Raw genomic sequence first — 22,141 nt, 5'->3', positions numbered from 1 at the left:
CTGTTGTATGAATGTACAATAGTATGAAATAGTATACAGGGTGGAACCTAAAGAAAACAAGACTACAGCTATAATTTAAAACTTTTCTTGAATAAATCAATTCAGGTAACTTGATTATGTAGTAGAGCTGACATTTATTCAATGTAGCAGCCTTTAGCCTCAATCACCGGCTTAATACAGGTCCGTAACTGGGAGCATACCTTTTTCACAAGCGCCGGCAGTAACTCGGCAAATACTCGGCAGATGGTGGCGATCAGGCTGGCTTTGGTGTTGTGAGAGGTCATGTTGGTGATGTTCTCGTGTTGGGTGATATAACCAAACGATGTAGTCCAGCGGGTTCAGGTTGGGGGAGGAGGAGTGGCCAGTGAGAAAAGGGTACAAAGTTGTAGTACTCCTGAAGCCAAGCCTGGGTCTCTTTGAACTTGTGGGCAGCGACAACCTGATTGCATCAGATGATCACCACACACTTCAGCACATCCAGGTACAATTTGGTGTTGACTTTCAAGTAGACTTTGAAGATGTGAGATGGCATGATGTTATCCTTACTTGAAATCACACCAAAGATCATAACTGTGACTGGAAACTTTCTTTTCATTACCCTGGGCACGTCCCTATTATTCGTGGCAATCCACCGATGTATTTGGAGGGTGCTGGCAATGGTCCTGTTGTCATAACCTGGATCGGTAAAGAGCATGAATTGTACAGCGGTGCATCTCCGATCTCGCTCGTTGAACATTGTGTCACTTTCAGACATGATAGAAGGCTCCTATCGCTCTTGGAATTTGTACACAACTGGTCACTTAGTAGATCGTCTGCAACAAAAAACGAAAACCGGCTTGTATCAAACGGAAATGGAATTATGCCTCTTTTCTAGAGCGACAATTTTATCGTTCCATTCTTAAGTGGCGGTAATGAAGTATCTATTATGTTTTGTTAACGCTTCCATCTGTGTGTACTCCCAGACATTACCATTTCCTTGAAGGCGGTGGTGTAGTTCTGTTTTCATAGGACTATTCTCACAGACATTACCCCCTTCTCGAAGATAATAGCGTACGTCAACAAGACATTGCCCCAACCGATTGTTCATTAACAAGCTCAACACTTGCATGACGGACGTCCATAGCATGGAAATATATCTCACACTGCTACAAATGTTTTGGAGATATATAACAAGATTCATATTCTGAAACCAAATTAACCAGAGTACTTAGAAAAGTAGATTTCAGTTTGAAAAAAATACAATATCGTGGGGTCTTGGTTCGTACCGGCATTGAAATATTAAAGAAAACTACAGCAATGTACAACAGACGAATTATACAATTATGATGCTTTCACGGATACCACAAGTCTATACAATAACACACTAAGACATTTCACCGAAGATTTATTTATTTAAAAAACATTTAGCTGACAATTATTATACGGCAAGAAAGAAAAAAGGTTTAAATTATAAGAGTAAATAAAGCGATTAAAAATTTTCATTTTATTTAAACAAAATATTTAGCTGAAACTAATTTTTACAGTAAAAGGAAAAAGAATATTTATTGTTTTAAAAAAAACGTAATTCTTTAGAATTTTTTTTTGGCACAAATGCACTTTAACTCACTGGAAGTATTGTTTGATTTTCAGAAGAGTTATACAAGCGAAAAGGGAAGACAATCCAAAATGAATTCTTGTTTAATGGACAACTTTTCTTTACAGGCCACCGATTATTATGCGCAACCGAGTTATTATGCGAATGCAACACACGAACATACGTGAAAAGCAACATTGACATGCTTAGATGGATGTGTCCGTTACAACAATGTCGAAAATCGTATCTATTAGGAACGGAAGTATATTTCCTCAATCCCATTAAAGATTGAAGGACATCTTGAAATTTATTTACATCCGGGCCTATTAATAAAGTGTAGTTTTTTATCACACTCTTGAAGAATGTTTCTAGGGGAATTGTGCGCTGAGCATTTGCTGCGACATCCGCAATTTTTTGAAGGAGAGAGTTGCTGTTTGGGGATAGATGAAAGTCTATTTTCATTCAGAAAGAATCATACTGGCCACTGTAAACGCCAACTTTGGGTATTCTGTGCATATGAAGAGGCCGTTACATCCGTATTGTAAGTCACTGTACTTTCTAGAAATGCTTCCATATTAATTACGATAATAAACACCACAAATATAATTTGGGTGATTCTTCGACTGACATCAGAACTAACCATGTCGAAAATATAAGTGGCAAATGGCTAAGAGAAGGAACAAAACGGAATTTGGAATCCACGCGATAATGAACCTAACAAAAAAAAAAAAAATAGATGATAGACCATAGAAATATTTACAAAAATTTAATCTAACGGATCCCGGGTCGGTATAGTTAAGGTATATAATAAAGTGAAAACAGTTTATTTTTGCAATTTTGTTATCGATAGCTTTCGTTCTACAGAAAATGTAATTAAATTTGTTTTGATTTTCGGCTACGTTCTTTACAAAAATTCTTTTCTTTTCATAAATCTTATCAATTCCTTTATTTAATCCAATAGATATTTCATTTTGGCAGAAACATATTTAATAGGCGCCGGTAACATGTTACATAAAAGGGCACAGACTTCAAAAAGATTACAAAACTATTCATGCATTATCATTTATCATTAATAAATATAATACGATAATTTTGATGCACCGCATAATATAGACGTCAAGAACAGTCATGACTTCTGTAAAATGCGAGCTTTCTCTGCTACACCAGCTTGTGAGTAACACTAGCAAGTCGATCATCATCATCATCATATCGTATGGATCCGAAGATTCTATAATTGGCATTGGCTTCACCGATATTTTTCTAATCAAAATTCTTTTGGAGAAAGACAGCGAGGATTACAGGAGGGACTTGTGAAGGGTGCCAACAGCGTAAGTGAAAGTGATTTTTGTGGAACGAACCGGATTCAAATTTGGGACACTCAGGCCGTCAGTCCATATCGTTAACCACCGTAACCTCCCAGCAAGTCGATTAATTCATAAGTGTGTGTTTAAAGAAAAAGAAGAAATATGCTTGAAATATTCTGATTGGTTAATAGTTAGCATTTACAAACCAATACTTTTACTTTTTGAATCAACTGCCTTAAAAAAACATTACAGCCCTGAAGATGCTTTTAACAAACATTTCAGTATAATCTGCTAATCCACTTAAGTATTGACACACCGGTTTTCGTTAGATCACTAATGTTAAGCAAGGCTGATCTTGGCCAGTACCAGATAGGTGACCATTTGAGAATAGCAGTCACTTGTAGATGAGAGGACGGTAAAACTTCTTTATAAAACTTGAAGATGTCTTCAGCAAGTACTTTAGTATAGTCTGCTAATGCACATAAGCATTAGCAGACAGGTTCTCGTTAGATCACCAATGGATGACAATTTGAGAATAGCAGGCACTATGTGTGGAAGGACGGCAATATTTCCTTGAAAAATATTACAACTCTGCTAATGCATAAGTATCGACAAAATGTCATCCCCTGAATCATATGATGGTTTTCAGAGAAAGTATGCTTAAAGATGAAGTTTGGGGCTTTCTGATTGGTTACTAAAAATAGTTCTCATTTACAAACGAATACTTTTACTTCCTGATGCAATGCATAGATATAAGTAGATATACTTACATTAAAGTGTGTTGAGCACGGCAGGTCTTCCACATCATCTTGTTGTTCATAATTGCAAGATGGAGATAAATATGCTTGCGTGAACTCGAGCTTTCTTAAGGGCAAACCATTTGGTCCATTGAAATCATTGGTCATGTCGAAGTCATAATTACCACAAAGTCCTCGCACCTGTATGCATCAAAACAACTAAGTCGTATGAAAAGATTACAAAAATATCAGGATTAACATTAAATAAAGTGTGCAGCAAATGAAACTGAATAAAAATGGTTTACTACATAAGCGTTTTTTTTTCATATATTCAAAGTTATTTCGTTTCTGAATTTTTTAGATGAGGGTTGGTAACTCGTATTATTTGGATTCTTTGGATTACTTTTATCTTAAGTGTTACTGGCACAACGTTTTTTAGTCTCCAAGTATTTTATCGAAGTTAGGTGTAATGATGTTGCATGCTTATGGGCTAGGGGTTGGATGTTGATGGTGGTGATGGTAGTGGTGGGAGGAGAAAGCATTAAGAAAGGTTGTTGATGCATTGACTTAATGCACACACGCAATTGTTTGAATTGATACGAGAGAAATCTGTTCTATTTCACTGCACATTGTGTTGACATCTTGTTAAGTATGCTGACGCCAAAGAATCTGTTAAAAACACAAATCTAGGGGAAGTTACCTGGGTTAGAAAAACTGGAGATTAATGTGGCCATAAAAGATGACCAGCACCATTATTTATGGATGAGAATCCCCTCCCTCAAATAACAAGGTTTGTTTATTATTTTTTTACTTATATGGAATGGCATTTGAGAAAAAGGAAACCCCTAGCAATACAAATAAAGCAAGAGTGAGTGATGGTGAAAAGATAGGGACACAAAGAGGATAGGAGTGGTAGCAAGAGTGAGTGATGGTGAAAAGATAGAGACACAAAGAGGATGGGAGTGGTAGCCGGAGATGCAGATTTGAAAGAGGAAAAAAAGGAAAAAGAGAATTAAAGAAAAATAAAACGAGTTGGTGAGAGAAAGAAAGTGCAGCAATATGTAGTAAGCAAAAATAAGGAACACAAATGGGAAATAGTCAGTTTCGCCATGCACCGCCCACCTCTAGAAGAGAGGGACTTCTTGGCCGTAATGACCATAGAGAAAGAAGAAGAAGGAGACAGGAAAAAAAGGCAGAAGAAAACTCGCTTCTCGCAGATTCGTGGTTCGTCACAAAAACAATCCAACCGCCAGAACCACCTACACACAATCTGCAGGACACTGCCTGACTACTTCCCAGCGTCCTGCTTATATAGCAGCCGGGAATTATATATTTGCATAATCGCGCGAGAGCACACATGATTTTGCAAGAATTGCATGGGGTCAACACCAATAAAAACCCATGGACGCCATCTTGGAACTCTCTTCCGCTCGGCCCGCAACATTACAGACGTATCCGAAGTAAGCTCTTTATTTCCCCCCATTTCAGTTATTGCCAGCTTAGCAACATGCGGTCAGGCATTGTCGTGGAGACAAATTAGGCCTTTTCTGTTGACTAATGCTGGGTGTTGTCGAAGGTTCTTATGCATTGCATCCATTTGATGACAGTACTTATGCATCGTAATGGTTTCAACTGCATTAAAAAAGCTGTAATGCATGACACTGGTCGCAAACTACCAGCATGACCTTCTTTTGGTGCAACTCTGGTTTTGGGAAATGTCATGGAGCTTCGTCCGCATCTAACGACTAAGCTGATCGTCGCCAGTGGTCGTGAAGAACTAACTTTCTATCGCAAATCACAACCTGGTCGAGAAACGGGTCGTTCTTGTGTAAAAGAAGTGAAGATGACACTTCATAACAACATTTCTTTTGCTTGTTGTTCGTGAGGCACCCATTTATCAAGTGTTTTTCTCTTTCCAATCTCTCTCAAATGGTTGTAAATCAATGTATGCGTTGCGTCTAATTCGGAAGCAAGTTTTCGAACATTTGTGCAAGGATTGACTTCGACTAAGACTCTTAATTGTTCGTTATCAACATCCGTTGGCCGACCACTATGCTCATCAGCTTCAAGACTCTCGTTGCCAGCACGAAATGTTTTAAACCTCCATTGTGCTGTGAATTCAGTAGTGGTTCCTGGGCCAAATGCTTCATTGATATTGCGAGATGTTTCAGCAGTTTTTCGGCCTAGCTTGAATTTAAACAAGATTGTGCGAATTTGCTTTTTTTTCTATCTTGTATTCAACGTTCTGAAAGAAGACAGTTGTTTTAAAACGATTGTACTTTAAACGATTAGATAGAGCGAAAAACGCTCTTTAAAATGATATATAAAGTAAATGTATTAAAACGAAAACTCATTTGAAAATACATCATTGGTAATCAAAATTAAAGATTCTATAAGAACTTTCTTGTCAACCTAATAGTATAGAATTCAACACGATATGGGAACCGTTAATTATAAATAAATATAAGTAATACATAATGTAGATAGTAATAATGTGTAGCAATAAATAGTGATATGTACATCTACAAATTTGTAGATGTAAATAAAATCAATAAATTCGTACTAGAATTGTCCGCAAGAATCCATGACGCAATGGTTAGAGCTATGATAAAATATCATGTACTGAGATAGTTTCATCAAGAATAAAAATTCATTCCCAAGACATATTTTTGTATTTGTAACTAGATGAGGAATGATAATTTGGATAATTCAAACTATTGTTCTCATCAGGTTTTTTTTTGTTTTTTTTTTATTCAAAGGCATCACCACTTATCAAGGCCAAGAGGCCACTCGAGGATAATGGTTAAAGAGTGTACAGTAGAAATTGAACAATATAGTAACCATTAGTAATGGAGATTCGGTAAATTTGTTAATTTATATGGAACGGCTCATCAAAAACTTGTTTACGTTAGACTTGAAGACAACCATATTGTAGTCAGCTGGAAAGCAGAAAAACGAAAGACAATTCCATAGGCGTGCAGTTCTAAGAAAGAAACTTTGCTCATGGAATCTACGCTTAGGTTTAGGCACAGATAAAGAGTGGGGGAAACTAGTCATAGTGTTTTCTGCTAGACGGGTGTTTCTTGCGAAAGTTTGGTGAGGGAGGACCACAGAATGGAGTTCAGCCGAGCACTTGCCATGAAAATAACGATAAAGCAAAGAAAAACTCGCAACATCTCTTCTGTGAGATAGAGGCTGCAGGGAAGAGAAAAGGACATCCCCCACAAGGCTACGAAGTCTATTTTGAACTCTATCAAGGCAGGATAAGTTCTTTCTAGCAGCTCCTGCCCAGATGTGGCAACAGTACTCCATCCTTGGACATACCTGGTTCTTATATAGATAGAGAATTGCATCAGCAGTGAGATATTAACTGGATTAATACTAAGAGCTTCTGATTTCTGCCCATCAGTCACTACTCTTATGAACCTATCAGAGAGAAAGGATTTAATAATTGAGAAGAAATTTCCAGCTATACCGTAACTGGAGATCTTGTGAAGTAAACCTTTATGCCATACGCTATCAAAGGCCTTTGATATGTCAAGAGCAATTACCATAGAAAGGTAGCCTCCGTCGAGAGATTTGCTAATCCTATGAGATATAACTGTAAGCACATCTGCTGTAGATCTAGCAGAACGGAAACCATATTGCGTGTCACTAAGAAGGTTATTTTTGCTAAGATGGTTGATTACTTCTCTATTTAACACAGATTCCAGAAACTTACTCATGACCCACAGGAGACTTATTGGCCTGTACTGTAAGGGAGATGAGCGATCACCTGAATTCTTAAATACAGGGCCTACTGATGAGATTTTCCAGGGTGATGGGAAGCAATTCTCCTTAAGACAACGTTTAAACAGTTGTGTAAGGATGGGCGCAATTCTGGTTGAAGTCTTTTTAGTACTATAATTGGAATACTGTCAGGGCCGGTTGCTTTACTGGAATCAAGGTTTTTGATTAGCTTAGCAACATCACATACAGATATTTGTATATCACATAGCATGTTTTCTGATACAGGAGGAAATATTGGAGGTTGACATCCTTGGTCGTAAAGGTTAGAATTAGCTGCAAAGTTCTTGGCAAAGAGTTTGGCTTTGTCTGATGCTGACAAGATTACCTCAGGTCCATTTGTAAGAGTTGGGATAGAGCACACGCTTCTGTTCAGGATTCTGTTGTCTATTTGCCAAAACTGGTGGGAACCAAGCCGCTGCTCAGCTTCTTTGGACTTGACGGACTGAGCATACAACTCTCTTGCGTTCTTTATTACTTTTTTACAGTGGTTGCTGGCAGTCCTGAAAGCAGCTTTACATCTATTACGTTAGAAGCAATGGCAGCAGCACATTCCGGAGAGAACCACGGCTGGCTGTTAAGTTTTTGTTGATTTAACCTCCGATCTTCTTCAGGTGTACGTCATACTCAGGAATCTTTCTGTCCAAAATCCAGAATCTGTACAGAATTTCGAATCGGATTCTTTATTCAATCCATAAGGGTAGCATGCTTTCGTTCAGCCATGACTGAATAGAATTCATATGTAATTCGCAATTTTAAAATATGATTTTTAATAGAATGATAACATCCTCCTTTCTTGTTCTGAAAATCATTTCAGGTCTTGTGAACATCCTTGTTTTTTTTTTTTTGTAATGCTATTTTGTTTGCAGTGCTAATATGATGCAAAGTATTATATCGAATTTGAGGAGAAAGTATTTTTTTTCTTTTGGTTGCTGGTTTGGTGATTTCTGCAGTGAAACGAATTCATTACTGATGATCAATTTTGGAGTATCTACGAAATGTTTTTCGACGATTTTTGAAAATAGAAAAAAATAGTAAAATTAGAATATTTGCTCCACAGGAGAATCCTTTGTTCTAATGAAAATCTTACTGCAAACATTAATTTATCTCGATATTGACAAGTAGATTCTCTTTACTTAAACATTGGATAATAAATCGGATTGGTATTTAGTACATTTTTTTGGAAAGATCACAATCATTATGACGAAAGGTCTTGTGGTTCTTTGGTAATGGTCGCAATCAATTTCTTTATTATATGCCCCGAATATTCAAGCTTCCCAGCTGACTATAACATGATCGTTTTCAAGTCTAATCTAATTAAGTTCTTGTTGAATCATCCTTTTAAATAATAAAACTCTGCACAATTTCTATCATTACCAATCATCACGGTGTTGTTTCACCATTCACCTAATTTATTAATCCTCAGAAGACTCTTTAGCCTTGATAAGCGGTGACCCCTTAGAAAAAAAGTATAAGTTCTAGTGAGAACTATTTTGAGAAAGGGAGATAATTTGAATATGATTGATTTTCCCTCTTTGATTCGGATACTGTGGCCCAAACCCTTGTCATTATCACTTTTATGTATACCACTAACTATGACAATTATAAAAGTGCCAATCAATTCATTTTGTACCTGTCAGAAAAAAAATTCTTATAAATAACTTGCTTACCTTTCCTTTAAAAGGATCCACATTCAGCTTGATGTAAATCTGTCGATTTTGATTGAAAAGAATACGGAAGTTTTTACCTTCCACCAAATAAAAGCTTGATGTCGCCCTTTTCACGTAAATATGGTTCGAATAATAAGGTAGCTTGACATTTTCGAGGCCGTTAACAAATATGGATTTTTCGCTAAGGGTCACAAAGAATCCGGTGCCTTCGATGCTGAGAGCAGTTGTGCAATTCAATGCTTCTTTCCATATTGCAGTACAGGGGCCAAAGAGTAACGTGACCCTCAAATTGACAGAGGGATGTCGAGGCTGGAGAGTTAAAAAAAAAATAATAAAGGATATAATTGCATAAGTTGAATTAAGTTGAAAAATTACAATTAAAAGGGAAAGAAGACATAAAAAATTTCTTACCTAAACAAGGCACATAACCACTGATGTATTTGGAGCTACTATGGTAGGGACTAGATTTATAGTGGGCAACCTCAGTGGGGAATTTTTTAAGGTGCTTGTTCGCATTACATTTAAATTTCTGCATGTTGATACTAAATTTCTGCACATTGATATCAAGAAAACAAGGAACATGGACGGAATTTCAGAAGTAATCGATCTTCTTTCTCGAGAGTGCTATAATGAAGAGGTGAAGATTTTGCAATGAGTCGGTTAGGCCAGGGGGTATTTTCGTTTCGGAAGGGAGAGTACAAATGTAATCAATTTATTGTAGAAGCGCTTATAAAACAAGCACAACGATGCAGTTCTGCAGTGATGCGACAGGGGCTAGAGCTTGGTAGACAATGTGGGACCTATTAGGTTAAAAATTCTTTTTTTCATCCTGTCCAAAAGGGAAAGGCTATTGGTCGATACACCAGCCCGAATGTGATAACTGTACTTCAGGCACTGGAGAATGGTGGCTTTGTTGAGATATAGGATATTAGCAGATTTAAGAAGTTTTCTAGTCTGGTAAAAAAAAGTTCGACTTTTTTTGCAGCAGCAGCCTTGTATTTCATTTTACTAGAGAATATCAGGCCTAGGAGTTTCAATGTTGGACTCTTAGGAAGTTTGCTGTTGTTGATGACAATCGGTAGTTGGAAATATTTGTTTATAGTTGTAAAAGGAAACAAACTTTGCCCTTATGTAACCATCTCCATTTTGCTTCCATCCTACCATGGACTTGGATTAAGTTATTCGAGAGGTCTTATAAAATTTGTACCAAATTAAAAAAAAAATACAACTTTTTACGTTTATCAATTTTAATATCCAAGTTATATTCAAATTTATATAAACAGCATATAGTGTCACATGTGGTAAACTTTGCATATAATCTTTTATTAAATCCACTTTAGATTAACAGTTCATTCACTTCCTCAAATATTTATTTTGCTTTTATCAAAAGCTAAAATATTTTTGCGTTTCTTTCAGCATGAAAAATATTTATTTACTTCCTCCCACAAGTCAGCTAAATTCAGCTAAACGAAGGATGTTTGCAGAACTGGAGATCAAAATTCATCCCTCTCAAGCACGATTTTCTAAATCCAGATCTATTTGGTCAAAACCTTTTTAACACTTAACTGTAAAACTCAAAGGACATGCACATCGTTCTACTTGAATCCAAAGAACTTAACTGCGCTCTATCCCAATATTTTTGTTAAGAAAACAAAACTGAGAAATTAATGATATCAACGGTCGTGTGACTCGATGCCAACATTGATGCCACCAAGCCATTGGGAAAACCGACCGTTTCTTCTCTCTCTTTCTCCCCCTCTCTATCTATATATATATATATATATATATATATATATATATATATATATATATATATATGATTCTCAGTTTTCATGGCACTGCCATTGACATTCGTTCCAAAATATATTCTTCAATCTATTCTCAACACGATCTACTCACACGTGTCGAATGTCATCTAAACCCGAAGTTGAAATAAACATTTGGAAAAAAAACAAAAAAAAAAAAACGTGATAAACATTTCCATCGTAGAAACCGACTTTTAATAGAGAAAAAAATATTCACTCTTTTCTTCTGAAAACCATTTCATTTTTGAAACACACACACACACACACACACACACACACACACACACACACACACACACACACACACACATATATATATGTATATATATATATATATATATATATATATAATCATTACGTGATTGACATCTTCAGCGGTAAAGTTCAAAATCCGAAGAACATTTGACTTTTTCCCGACTGTAGAAATATAAATATTAATTTCTCGGCAACTAGGACTCCTCTAAAAGATAATTCCCTTTCGATTCGTTTACTTTGCTTATTTAAAGCCCAATCATTATTCCTTTTCATCTCAACATCTTGACATTTTCAGTTTACTTTGTTCTTAAAAACCTTTGTTTTTCAAAGTCAGAACATTATCCCCTTTTGTCTATTCTTCCTCGTTCTTTACGTGCATGTTTTATCAAATTTCACGAGAATAAATTATATATTTTATACAATCTTCTGCGTCATTGTTGTTTCTTCTTTGCTTTGTTTATTGAGTTCGAAAACAAAAAAAAAAAAACACATTTCCATTTGAATCCAGAAAATAATTCGTTCATATCTGGCGATCACGTGACTTCTTGTGCTACACATTATAACAACTGTTCATGACAACAGATATATGAAATGAAATAGTCTCGAATATAAAATATGACCAATATTATCACAGTCAATAAAACCAATGTCATTTTTAAGTATCAGGACACATCGTTCTAAGTCAGAAAAATGAACAAGTAAAAGTAGTTTTTACATAATATGATAAAATGTTTGATATAAATACATTGAAAATGTTTGTTTCTTTGTTGTAACTTTATATGAATCAACATGATACGACTTTTTTGACTGGCTCGATTTTGTGTAGCACCAATTACTATGGCAAACACGGTTGGATTAATCATTAAGCAAAATAAACATCTACTTAAGGCATCAAGTCAAGACGAAAACACTATTGAAACACACTCTGCAAAAGTTATATCTAGAAGGGAGCAGCATAGTCTTTTAAGTGTTTATGGCATGTATAGGTCTTAATCCGACCCCATTAGTAAAAGTAATGATATGGAACCACCAGCATTCGAACCTGGAACACCATACACATCAGTTCACGTCGGCGTCCACTTCAGGATAAGTTATTGTAGTATTAATATCATGGGAATTGTGATCATGTTAATTGAATTAAAACTCACCTCGATTAAAGTATAGGCACAGGCTTGAGGTTCAAACTTGTAAGGCTGGCCATCGAATGAAATCACAGAATTTCTTCCTAAAATGGAGCAATGAGCTGGACATTGCTTCGACTCACATTCCCAAGCGCCATTCTTGCAGTTACTGATTGATAACGGAAACAGAAGAAAAAATTAAGTGTGAATCACACAAATACTTTAGAATTTGTTTACCTGATAAATTTATAAATAACTAGATGTACCAGGCCACGCGTTGTTGCGGCTCAGTTTGTTTAAATAGAAATACAATAAAAAACAAATAAAGTGTACCGAAAATTTACTGAATATGAAAAGTTACATTCTGTAATGTTTATATACATTTATATTTTTGTAATTGTTTTAACAACAAAAGTTATTTTTTTCAACACATGCACACAAACACACGCATACACGGACCATAATAAAAACCATTAGCAACGCATATTTTTTTGTTTATGTTCTCAATACTTGTGGATACCTAATATTTTGAAACTTGTAAATGTTTATAGCAAACACCCAGCGAATTGTAAAGTGCAAAACACACACAAGATTAGAATAGACGGAGTTTAGCGAGGGAGCCGTTATTATCTATGAATCGGAAACTGTGAAGATTATGGTAGGTCTATGTTTTATTAACCAGTTACGAGCAGTGAAAGTACAGAATCTGTGGAAAGTGTAGAATGCGTTCTGGCGACAACTGGGAGTAGTGGTAGGACTAAATATTTAGAGAGAAAAATAGGGACTTCTTCCTCTAAAGATGTTGTTCTTAGGATGCAATGCAGCATTTTAACATCACGGCGTAATGTGTATAAAATGGTGTTCGAAAGCTACATAATATAGTGACTATTTGCCTAGATGTATTGAATTTGTATGTGGCATCTGGTGTTGCAAACCTACGATACTTTGGTCCAGAGGGGAATTTCTGCAGTCATTCTATTATATAGGAGATAAGAGGCTATGAGACAGAGTTCGGTTAATATAATTTGAGAATAAAATAGGCAATAAGATTAACATGGTTCATAAATAATTTCTGATTTTTTTGATACACCCGAGAAGCGTTTTTGGTGCTTTTAAAGCACTTTCAGATTTTGGCTAAATTTTAGTCTAAATTTTTATGAAAGCCTCTTCCTATTTTTCACAGCTGTTCTATCACTTGTATTGCAGTGAAATTATAAATCTATAACCCTTGATATGAAAGGACTGAAACTGCATATTTGACATGTGATGTTGCGGCAGCTAAAACAAGAAAATGATGTAAAGATAGCGATAAAAATATACAGTTCATATGACTTTAAAAAATCATAAAATGTTATTGAAAAAATGACAAGTTAGAAATTGAAAAGTTTCATTCCGGCATTTGAGCTTAGAAGCTTAATCTTTGCTGTCCATTGGGCATCGATAAATATTTTAAACACGGTAGTAGAGAATGATTTCAATGTAAGCACACGTGAATTGGAAAAAAAAAGAACTCAACACTTAATATCCCACCATACACAGTAAAAGATCGGTAAGGTTAGCTGGCTGGGGGTCTCGGTTCTTCATTTCTTAAGTGAGAAAAATAAGACAGATCGTCCTTCCGTCGCAACAAGTCATCTTTTCAGGCAGCAAAATGAGCCATTTCATAACAGGTGACGAAAGATGGGTTTCCTATGACATTATTCAATGCAAAAGGCAGTGACTTGATGAAGGTAAATCTGAGCAAAACCCCAAACCTAGAAGAAAGATTTTACTTTTGATGGGAAATTCAATCATTATGTTTCAGGCTGCAACCAAACATTAAATGCAAACTTGTACGTTGAGCAATGGCAGCGCGTGGACGAAAATCTAAGTGGGGGAAAAATGTCCGGCACGTCTATAAGAAAAATCAACTTCTCCATGACAAGGTCACATGCTATAAAATTGATGCAGGAAAACATTGTGAAACTTGGCCAACCATTTTACTGCATTCACTATATTTCCCTAACCTTGTTCCGATTGATTTTCACATTCATTCATTGAAGACTAACAGGTAAAAGAAGTTTCATTTTATTCGCTATTTGTTAAAAGATCATTGAAAACAATGGCGAATATACAATGGATTAAAATTAATATTCCTTGTCTATGACGTAATAAGTAGAAAACAAAAACTGGCATTGTCGTAGAAAGCTATTTATGCCAATAAATTGGATTTTATTTGAGTAGTTTTAAGTATATAAGAAGCATTCATTATTCCTTGTATTATTTAGTTTATTGGGACTGCTAATCCTATTTGGAGTGTTAATATCACGTTTCAGCCGATGTAACTTCCGGCCTTCTTCAGGTGTATCTTCTCAAACGCGGGAATCTTTCAGGCAAACTAATATATATATATATATATATATATATATATACTAGCATGTGTACCCGGCGTTGCCTGGGTTGACATGAAGTTCCGTTTGGAACACACCTACTATACTAATCATTTTCATCATAGGCAACGTGGATACCCCCCACAACAATGTCAAAAATAATAGAAGAGATAAAAACATGTAAATGTAATCGCCCAGAAAAAGAAGTACGTGATGCCCTATTTCGGCAGAAGGGATACAACGAGAAGAAACTATTCTCCGGATATTGAGCACTGGAAAGAAAACTCCCCTCCTCCAAATAAAAAAATTAAAAATAAATCATTACAACTTTTGTTAAAAAAAATAGCCAAGTAGGCAGGCTCGAACCTGAAACGCGAATGAAGGGAAAAGATAACTTGGGAAATGTTTTGCCCTAAGAAAACTCACGATTTTGTGAACCTAAAAAAAAAATAACGTTTATAAACATTAACGCGTGCATTTGTTTTTTTTTAATTTTTTGTAAGGGCCCTTTTTTCACAGGCTTTTTTTTTTTTTGTAAAAGGAAATTTTCGATTTGCTTTTTTTGAGGGGGGAGCCTTTGTTTTTAAAAGTGTGTGCTTCGAATTCAAACGTAAAAATTCTGCAGTAATTTGTTTACGACGTGACCCATGAATTTTTTATTTATTGCAGACTATTATCCTCATCCTTCTCTTAGTTGTTTCACAAGGTTTCGGCCAACTATTCCTCTGGCCTTCGTCAGGTGGTAACCGTGACGGATACGAACTCTGAATCTCCTGACTGCATTCGTTTTTGGCCAAGTAAGCCTCTGACCGGCTTTGGGTAGGATTGAAACCACTATGTTCAGACAATTCTTACCTGGAGATTCAACGTCTCTATCAATTGCGCTACGGGCCCCAAAGTGCGATCAAGGTTGAATTTTTTGGTCTTATAGATTCATGTTTATTTATGGTGAGACGACAACTATGGAAGACAGTAATTGCAGTGAATGCAGTCAGAAGATTCAAAGTTCCTATCTCGTCGCGGTTACCACCTAACGAAGGCCAGAGGAATAGTCGGCCGAAACCTTGTGAAACAACTAAGAGAAGGATGAGGATAATAGTCGGCAATAAATAAAAATTAATAAATAAAAATCAATAAATAAAAATCAATAAATAAAAAGCAATGAATAAAACTCATCTCAATGAATTCCAATTAAAATAATGTGACCCATGAAGTTCTACCAAAAACTAATTTAAAAAACAATTAAATTAAATTTTTCGTCATTTTATATTTCTAATGTAATACCCCCTCAATTTAATTTGTCATATTTTGGGGTTTGTTTTGTTTATGAAATTGTTAGGTGAAAGTACAGAATGGTCTCACAAAAATTAATGTAATTTATCATTATTTTATGTTTCAAATGTAATTTCCCCCAATCAAAAAAACAAACAAAAAAATAAAACAAATTGTATTTGTCATGTTTTGCCCCAATCCCTCAATCGCCAAACTTGGAAAAATGCTAGATGTGACATGTCTCGTTAAATGCTTGGTGGCCAAAAGTAGGTGCTCATTTTACGTTAAATTTATATGGAAAAGTGATCCCCCACTCTAAAATGTTTTTTTTTTTTTTAATTTCTTCTTTCATATTATTTATAAAGGCTTTTTAAACGTTTTAGGCCAAAAATAAAAGTAGATCTTCATTTTGTTTTGGGGTTAAACGATGCTGGGTCACGTTGTAAAAATTACTTTTTAATCAGAAAGTTAAGTTGATTAATCGATGAGATTAACGTGAGAAAAGAAAAAAGTGTAAATTGTGGAATTTAGAGGGGGAGCAGTAGATCTCCATTTGTTACATGGAAAAGGGCTGTCCCCTTTCCATGTAAATAAGAATATTAGATAAGTAAAAATGAGATTAGGATTAGCCTAGAATCGAACCCTGTAGGCAAAGTTAAGAAATGGAATGTTAGAAATTAAGTCTATTGTTAATTCTTTTAGAAATTTGAATATTAAATATGTCAGTAAAAGAAGGAACAATGCAAATTAAATTATATTGTTTAAAATATGTTAGATTAGAATTGAGGATTCTTTGTTTGTCAAAAGTGTGTTGGACAAACACATGTAAAGCCACGTGAAATTGGTCACGCTTGAAAAACACACTTCTGACGTCATAGACAAAGGACATTTTTACATATTATGGATTCAGATTTTAGTCAGTCAGCAAGAGAGCCAGTCAGTTGGTCAGTTGACCCCTTGGAAGCGAAGGGAGAACATTTAGACTATGTAGATCCAAATTTGAATTCCTGACGTCATCGACCGATCGATCAGATGGATAAAGAAGTCGTCATTATGTTGTCACTGTTGTCTTGTGTCGTTCTTCATCATGAACGAAAGGTAATTGTGTTTATCATCTTATAATGAACATTGTGTAACCCTTCCAAGTTATGTGTCCCATCTCCTCCATCACAAGTAATGTCTATAAATGCCCCTTCTCCTCTGTGTTAAAAGGACTTGTATGCATCTCCATTCAGTATATATATGAAGTCCTAAGCATCCCAGAACTGTACAAATGCCTTCCGTCAGAATTGTCAACACCATCATTAACCCCACTATATATGTCCCCGTCATCTCTTAATATGTACCTGATGTAAACGACGCTGGATTACATCATAAAAATTAAAGTGGAGAGGAAAAAGGACTATAAAAAAGAGAAAGACAAAGATCTTAGGAGAGACGAGATAACAGAGATCTTGTGAGAGACTGTTTGTTTATTTCGACCTTCTTTGGGTCATTTAATGCTGCATATAAAATTTAAATTTTTAGATGCTTTTGGAGTTGATTTTCGCTAGGTATATTCAAGTAATGTTTTGGTATAGTTTGTTATTTGTTGGCATTTATATTTTATGGTAAAGATTTGATCTTTTTAAGGAAGTTGAGAATGGTTTTAAGGTTTTCTTTTTTTGAAGAGTTCTTTTAAGTTTATAGCCGTGTAGTAGTGTTGACGAATTTGTATGCGGTCATAGCAGTCAAGTAAAAAGTAAAAAGTATTTCACCGTATAAAGTTCATGACATGGTATACATTTGGGAGTTTCTTCACTTTTTAGTATGTAGGAGTAAGTTATGTATGTGTGTCCTATCCGGATACGTGATAAAACTATTTCTTTACATGATTTTCTGGGATATAGTAGATTTTTTTAAGTATAGGCATAATTTGGAAGAGTTTGTTTTGCCAATTATTCCAGTTTTCTTGCCATTTTTTATAATAAAACTGTTTATTAAAGGTCTGTAGTCTGTGTATGAGACAATTTGTGTCGCTTATTTGGAGTTTTAGCGAATTTTTGGCCGCCATGTCAGCTTTTTCATTTCCATGGAAACCATAATGACTAGAAATCCAACAGAAGAAGAAAGTTTTGTGTTGATAGAATGGATCTTTTGGTTAGTAATTGATTAAGTTTGGATTTTTTTAATTTCTAGTACTGATAATGAGTCTACAAATATGAATTTCTTTGAGTTTTGGTTTGTGATAATATCTAGAGCCAAGTTTATGGCTGCAATTTCTGCACTACAGATTTGAGGAGTTACTTGATAACCTTTTCTGCTGAATAGTATTTTTTAAAATAGTGCTCCCCCCCCCTTTGTTTTGATCTTTGGAACCATCCATGTAAATGCGTGTCCAATTTGGGTAAGAATCCAGAATGTTGTTTAGTTTTTCTCTATAGACTGAAGGGTGAGTATTGGATTTAGTATATATTATCAGGTCTATTGTGAGTTTAGGTTAATTTAACAGCCAGGGTGGAAGTTCAATGAAATTTTAATCACGGATGCTGGTTTTATCTATTGAGTTGTCTGTTAGTGGATTTATCGTTTCTTCATGTAGAGATCAAAGAGTTTAATTGCATTTTTTTTTAATAGATGTGTGTAGTTGGGATTAAAAGTGCATTGATAAGCAGAATTTTGGGGGGTTGATTTGAGTTTTAGATAATATTGTAAGCCTAATTTTTCATGCCCCGATTTAAGTGGGGGTTCATAGGCTTTAGCATATAAGCTTTCTATCGAGAAGATTTTGAATGCTCCCAAGGCAAGTCTTAATACTGTGTGATGGATGAATTCCAGAGTTTTAAGATAACATTTTTTGGTTAAACTATATATAAAGCTTCCTTAATCTAGTTTGGCTCTTATCAGGGTTCTACTTAATTTTAGGAGTGATAAGCAGTCTGATCCCCACTCAGTATTTGCTATAACTCTTAATAGTTGTAGAGTTTTTAAACATTTTTGTTTTAAATATTTTAAGTGAGGGATGAAAGAGAGTTTTTTGCCAAAAATAAGAAGTCCCAGAAATTTATGTTGGTCAGCTATTTCGATTTTTGTTCCTTTTAGGTTGAGAGTAGAGTCATTGTGCATTTTTCTATGATTACAGAAATGGACACATTTTATTTTGGTTGTTGAAAATTTAAAGCCATTTTCTGTCGTCCATTGTGTTAGTTTGTTTACGCACATTTGTAGTTGGCATTCTATGAATATTTTTGGATCTATGGCAGATTACAAGGTCATCCACATATAAGGATCCATTTATCTCATTGTTTAGACAATTTACAATATTATTGATTTTTATCTTAAAGAGTGTAACTGATACAATACATCCTTGTGGGATTCCTCCTTCCTGTCTTTTTGTGTCTGATTCTTACTTTAAAACTTCTATCAGATAGAAAATCTTTTATCAGGATGAGTAGTCTGCTCTTTAATCCAAGATTGTATAGGTCTTTTATTATATCCTATCGCCATGTTGTATCGTAAGCCTTTTCTAAATCAAAAAAGATAGTTATGCATGTTCTTTTTAATGATAGGTTCTTTGATTGTTTTCCAATCTTCCACTTTTGTTTCTAAAACCACTTTGTAGGTTGGCAATTGAGCCGTTGGTTTCCAGATACCAGTTCAGTCATTTATTTATCATTCTTTCGAATGTTTTGCAAAAACAACTTGTCAATGCAATTGGTGTGAAATTTTGTGGATCTGAACTGTCTTTCCCTGGCATAGGGATAAGGATCACGATAGCATGTTTCTAGCTATTGGGTAGTTTTCACTTGAACCATACTTTGTTGAGTGTGTTTAAAAGATGTGTTATTGATTTGGGAGAAAGTTGTTTCAGAAACTCATAATTTATCTCATACACACCGGTAGCTGTATTATGTGCTTCATTTATGGTTTTTAGGAGTTCATTTTTAGTAAAAGGATAGTTATGTTGTTCGAGTTGAAATTTAATTTATCTTTTTCTGTATCTTAAAATCACCTAAATGTAAGAAACGTTTGGGTAACCGATTTATTATTTTGTTCAGATCTTTATTTATTGGATCCTGTGGTGGGATGTCGATAGTGCAGATATTTATAGTTCCGTGTTGTGTGGCTGTTGTAGCAATGGCTTGGATATTAGTTTTTAGATTTATTTTGCTTTGTGGGATATTATTTCTAATAAGTATAGATACTCCTCCAGAGTCTCGCTGTTGGATATTGTAGATGTGATTGTATTGTTTGTAGTTATTTATTTTATCTTCAGCTTTTAAAAAGGTTTCTTGGAGACATACGATAACTGATTTGTTATAAGACGCAATAGGTCATTTATGTTAGGTTTTAGGCCCCGGCAGTTCCATTGGATGATATTTTGGATAATGGTTTGATTTTATGTATTTATTTTTACTTTTGTTAGTCGTTAGTATTTGATCTTCGATCTTGCGTTTCCATTTCCTTAAATATGGATTGAGTCTCTTGGTCTGGAAGTTGAGCGTGGTCTGTTTATTTTGGTTTGAATTTCTTTGTTAGTTGGTGGTTTGTTTCCTTTTCCTTCACACTTTTTGGTGTCTGTTTTTTATTTTCAGTGAGATGGGGTGTTTCTATGGATGTTGTAGCACTTTAGGGTTTTATGTTTTTTTTAGTTGAGTTTTGGTTTGGAAGTTTTGTTCAGTTTTGTAATCTTTATTTTCAATGTTGATTTGTTTTATAGTTTTTTTAAACTCTTCCATTAGTTCCCTTATTTCATTGAATAATTTCATAATCTTCAGGTTTAATGTTTGATCACTTTGCTTTTGTTGTTTGCTTATTTGGCGGTATGCTGTATGTCTTTTTTGTTATTTCAGAGTATCTTGTATTTTCGAGCTTCTTGAAAGGCTATATTTTTGATATATTTTATTTTAGTAATTTCTTTTTCTTTCTTCCATTTGCCACGTTCTTTTGAGTTGCACTATGGCCTTTTAGTTATTTAGTTGTTAGTACATTTTGGGTCTCTGGAAAGCATGCGCACCAGTCTCGATGGTGTCCGTACTTTTGGCAGTTGTAGCATCTGAGGGGGTTTGGTATGTATGGTTCAGTGTTTATTTTATGGTACCCTATTTTGATGTTACTTGGGATTTGATGGGTGTTAAAAGTAAGGATGTAGAAGTTTGTTTGGATAGTTTCACTTTTTATCTTTTAATTTGGATTCTTTTTACATTGATAACATTTTGGTTTCTCAGGTTAGTTTGATTTCTTCCAAAGAGCACAGGGATAATTCTGAACTCCTGATCACTCCTTTACTGGTAGGTATTCAGCGTTTTGTGGGGGTAAATTTTTACTTTTTGGTTGTTAAAAAGTCTCCACTTGAAGATTTCTATTACGTTTTTGGTTTTCTACTAGTGTGTCGTTATTTAGTTTCTTGGCCATTTTAGGGTTGATGTTTGAAAATATTTTCTCTATTTTGAAGGAAGACACTTTTGTTATCAGCTCTCCTTTGGTTGCTTCTATAATTATAAAATAAGATTTTGAGTTAGATTTTGGTTTCGGTTTTGAGATTCTGTTTCTGAATCTGAACTAGATTTATCTGAAACTTCAGTGGTTTCTTTTTTAAGATTTTTTATTTGGTATTTACATATTTTGGATTTTTCGTTTCTCCTACTCCCCACTCGCTTTGGAGCCCTGTGTGAGAAGTGTTGAGGGTGGGACTGATGAACTAAAGCACCCGTATTTCCTTTGTCTTTTTTAATGGCCTCATTTCAAGAAAATATGTTAGTTTTCCAGCCATGTTTTATCCATTCTTCAGCAAGTTGATTGACCCTTCAGCCACCGTTTATAAATCAGTTTATTGTCTAATGTAGGGAGTGTGGGCGTATTTTCTTGTGTTTGTCTGATTTAGTGCTAGTCATGACCAACCGATTGATTGGATCGGGCCTATCCAACCGCCTGTCTTAGCCCAAGTAAGGGCCAAAGTGGCGTGTTGTATCTCATGTCCTATTAGGACCTTGAACATGATCTGCTCAACCACCAAGCTCCCGTCCTTAGGCATTACGGGTTGCAATCCACGGTCACCAGATAGCGCCATAGAGAAACTTTTACTCTCTGCAGGGGGGGGGCAGTCGGTGTATTCTAATACTCAACCGACAGGGCAAATCTCATGAGAGGCGTGAACATTCTAGATTACCTGAGTGACATGACGGCCGTAACGACGAGGAAATAAATGTCGTTGTACAGAACCAAAAGCGAGTCAGGGTTATTGCTTATTCTTTGTCTTGTCCACTTTGT

The 22,141-nt window shown here is 35.2% G+C and overlaps 1 protein-coding gene across 1 annotated transcript in view; it reads right to left on the bottom strand.

The window, feature by feature from the left end:
• LOC145291527 (uncharacterized) overlaps window positions 1–22,141 on the bottom strand; it is a 1,250,821-nt gene that overhangs the window by 915,677 nt on the left and 313,003 nt on the right. The window contains exons 13-15 of the mRNA XM_080137518.1: window positions 12,279–12,420; window positions 9,071–9,379; window positions 3,648–3,815 (exon numbers count right to left, since the gene is read on the bottom strand). Coding sequence (XP_079993644.1) covers window positions 3,648–3,815; window positions 9,071–9,379; window positions 12,279–12,420 — 619 coding nt within the window. The remainder of the gene's footprint in view (window positions 1–3,647; window positions 3,816–9,070; window positions 9,380–12,278; window positions 12,421–22,141) is intronic.

Source organism: Euprymna scolopes, chromosome 12, assembly GCF_053919585.1.
Source record: "Euprymna scolopes isolate OS-2025 chromosome 12, ASM5391958v1, whole genome shotgun sequence".
NCBI lineage: Eukaryota > Metazoa > Mollusca > Cephalopoda > Sepiida > Sepiolidae > Euprymna > Euprymna scolopes.
This window is presented reverse-complemented; position numbering and strand designations above follow the sequence as displayed.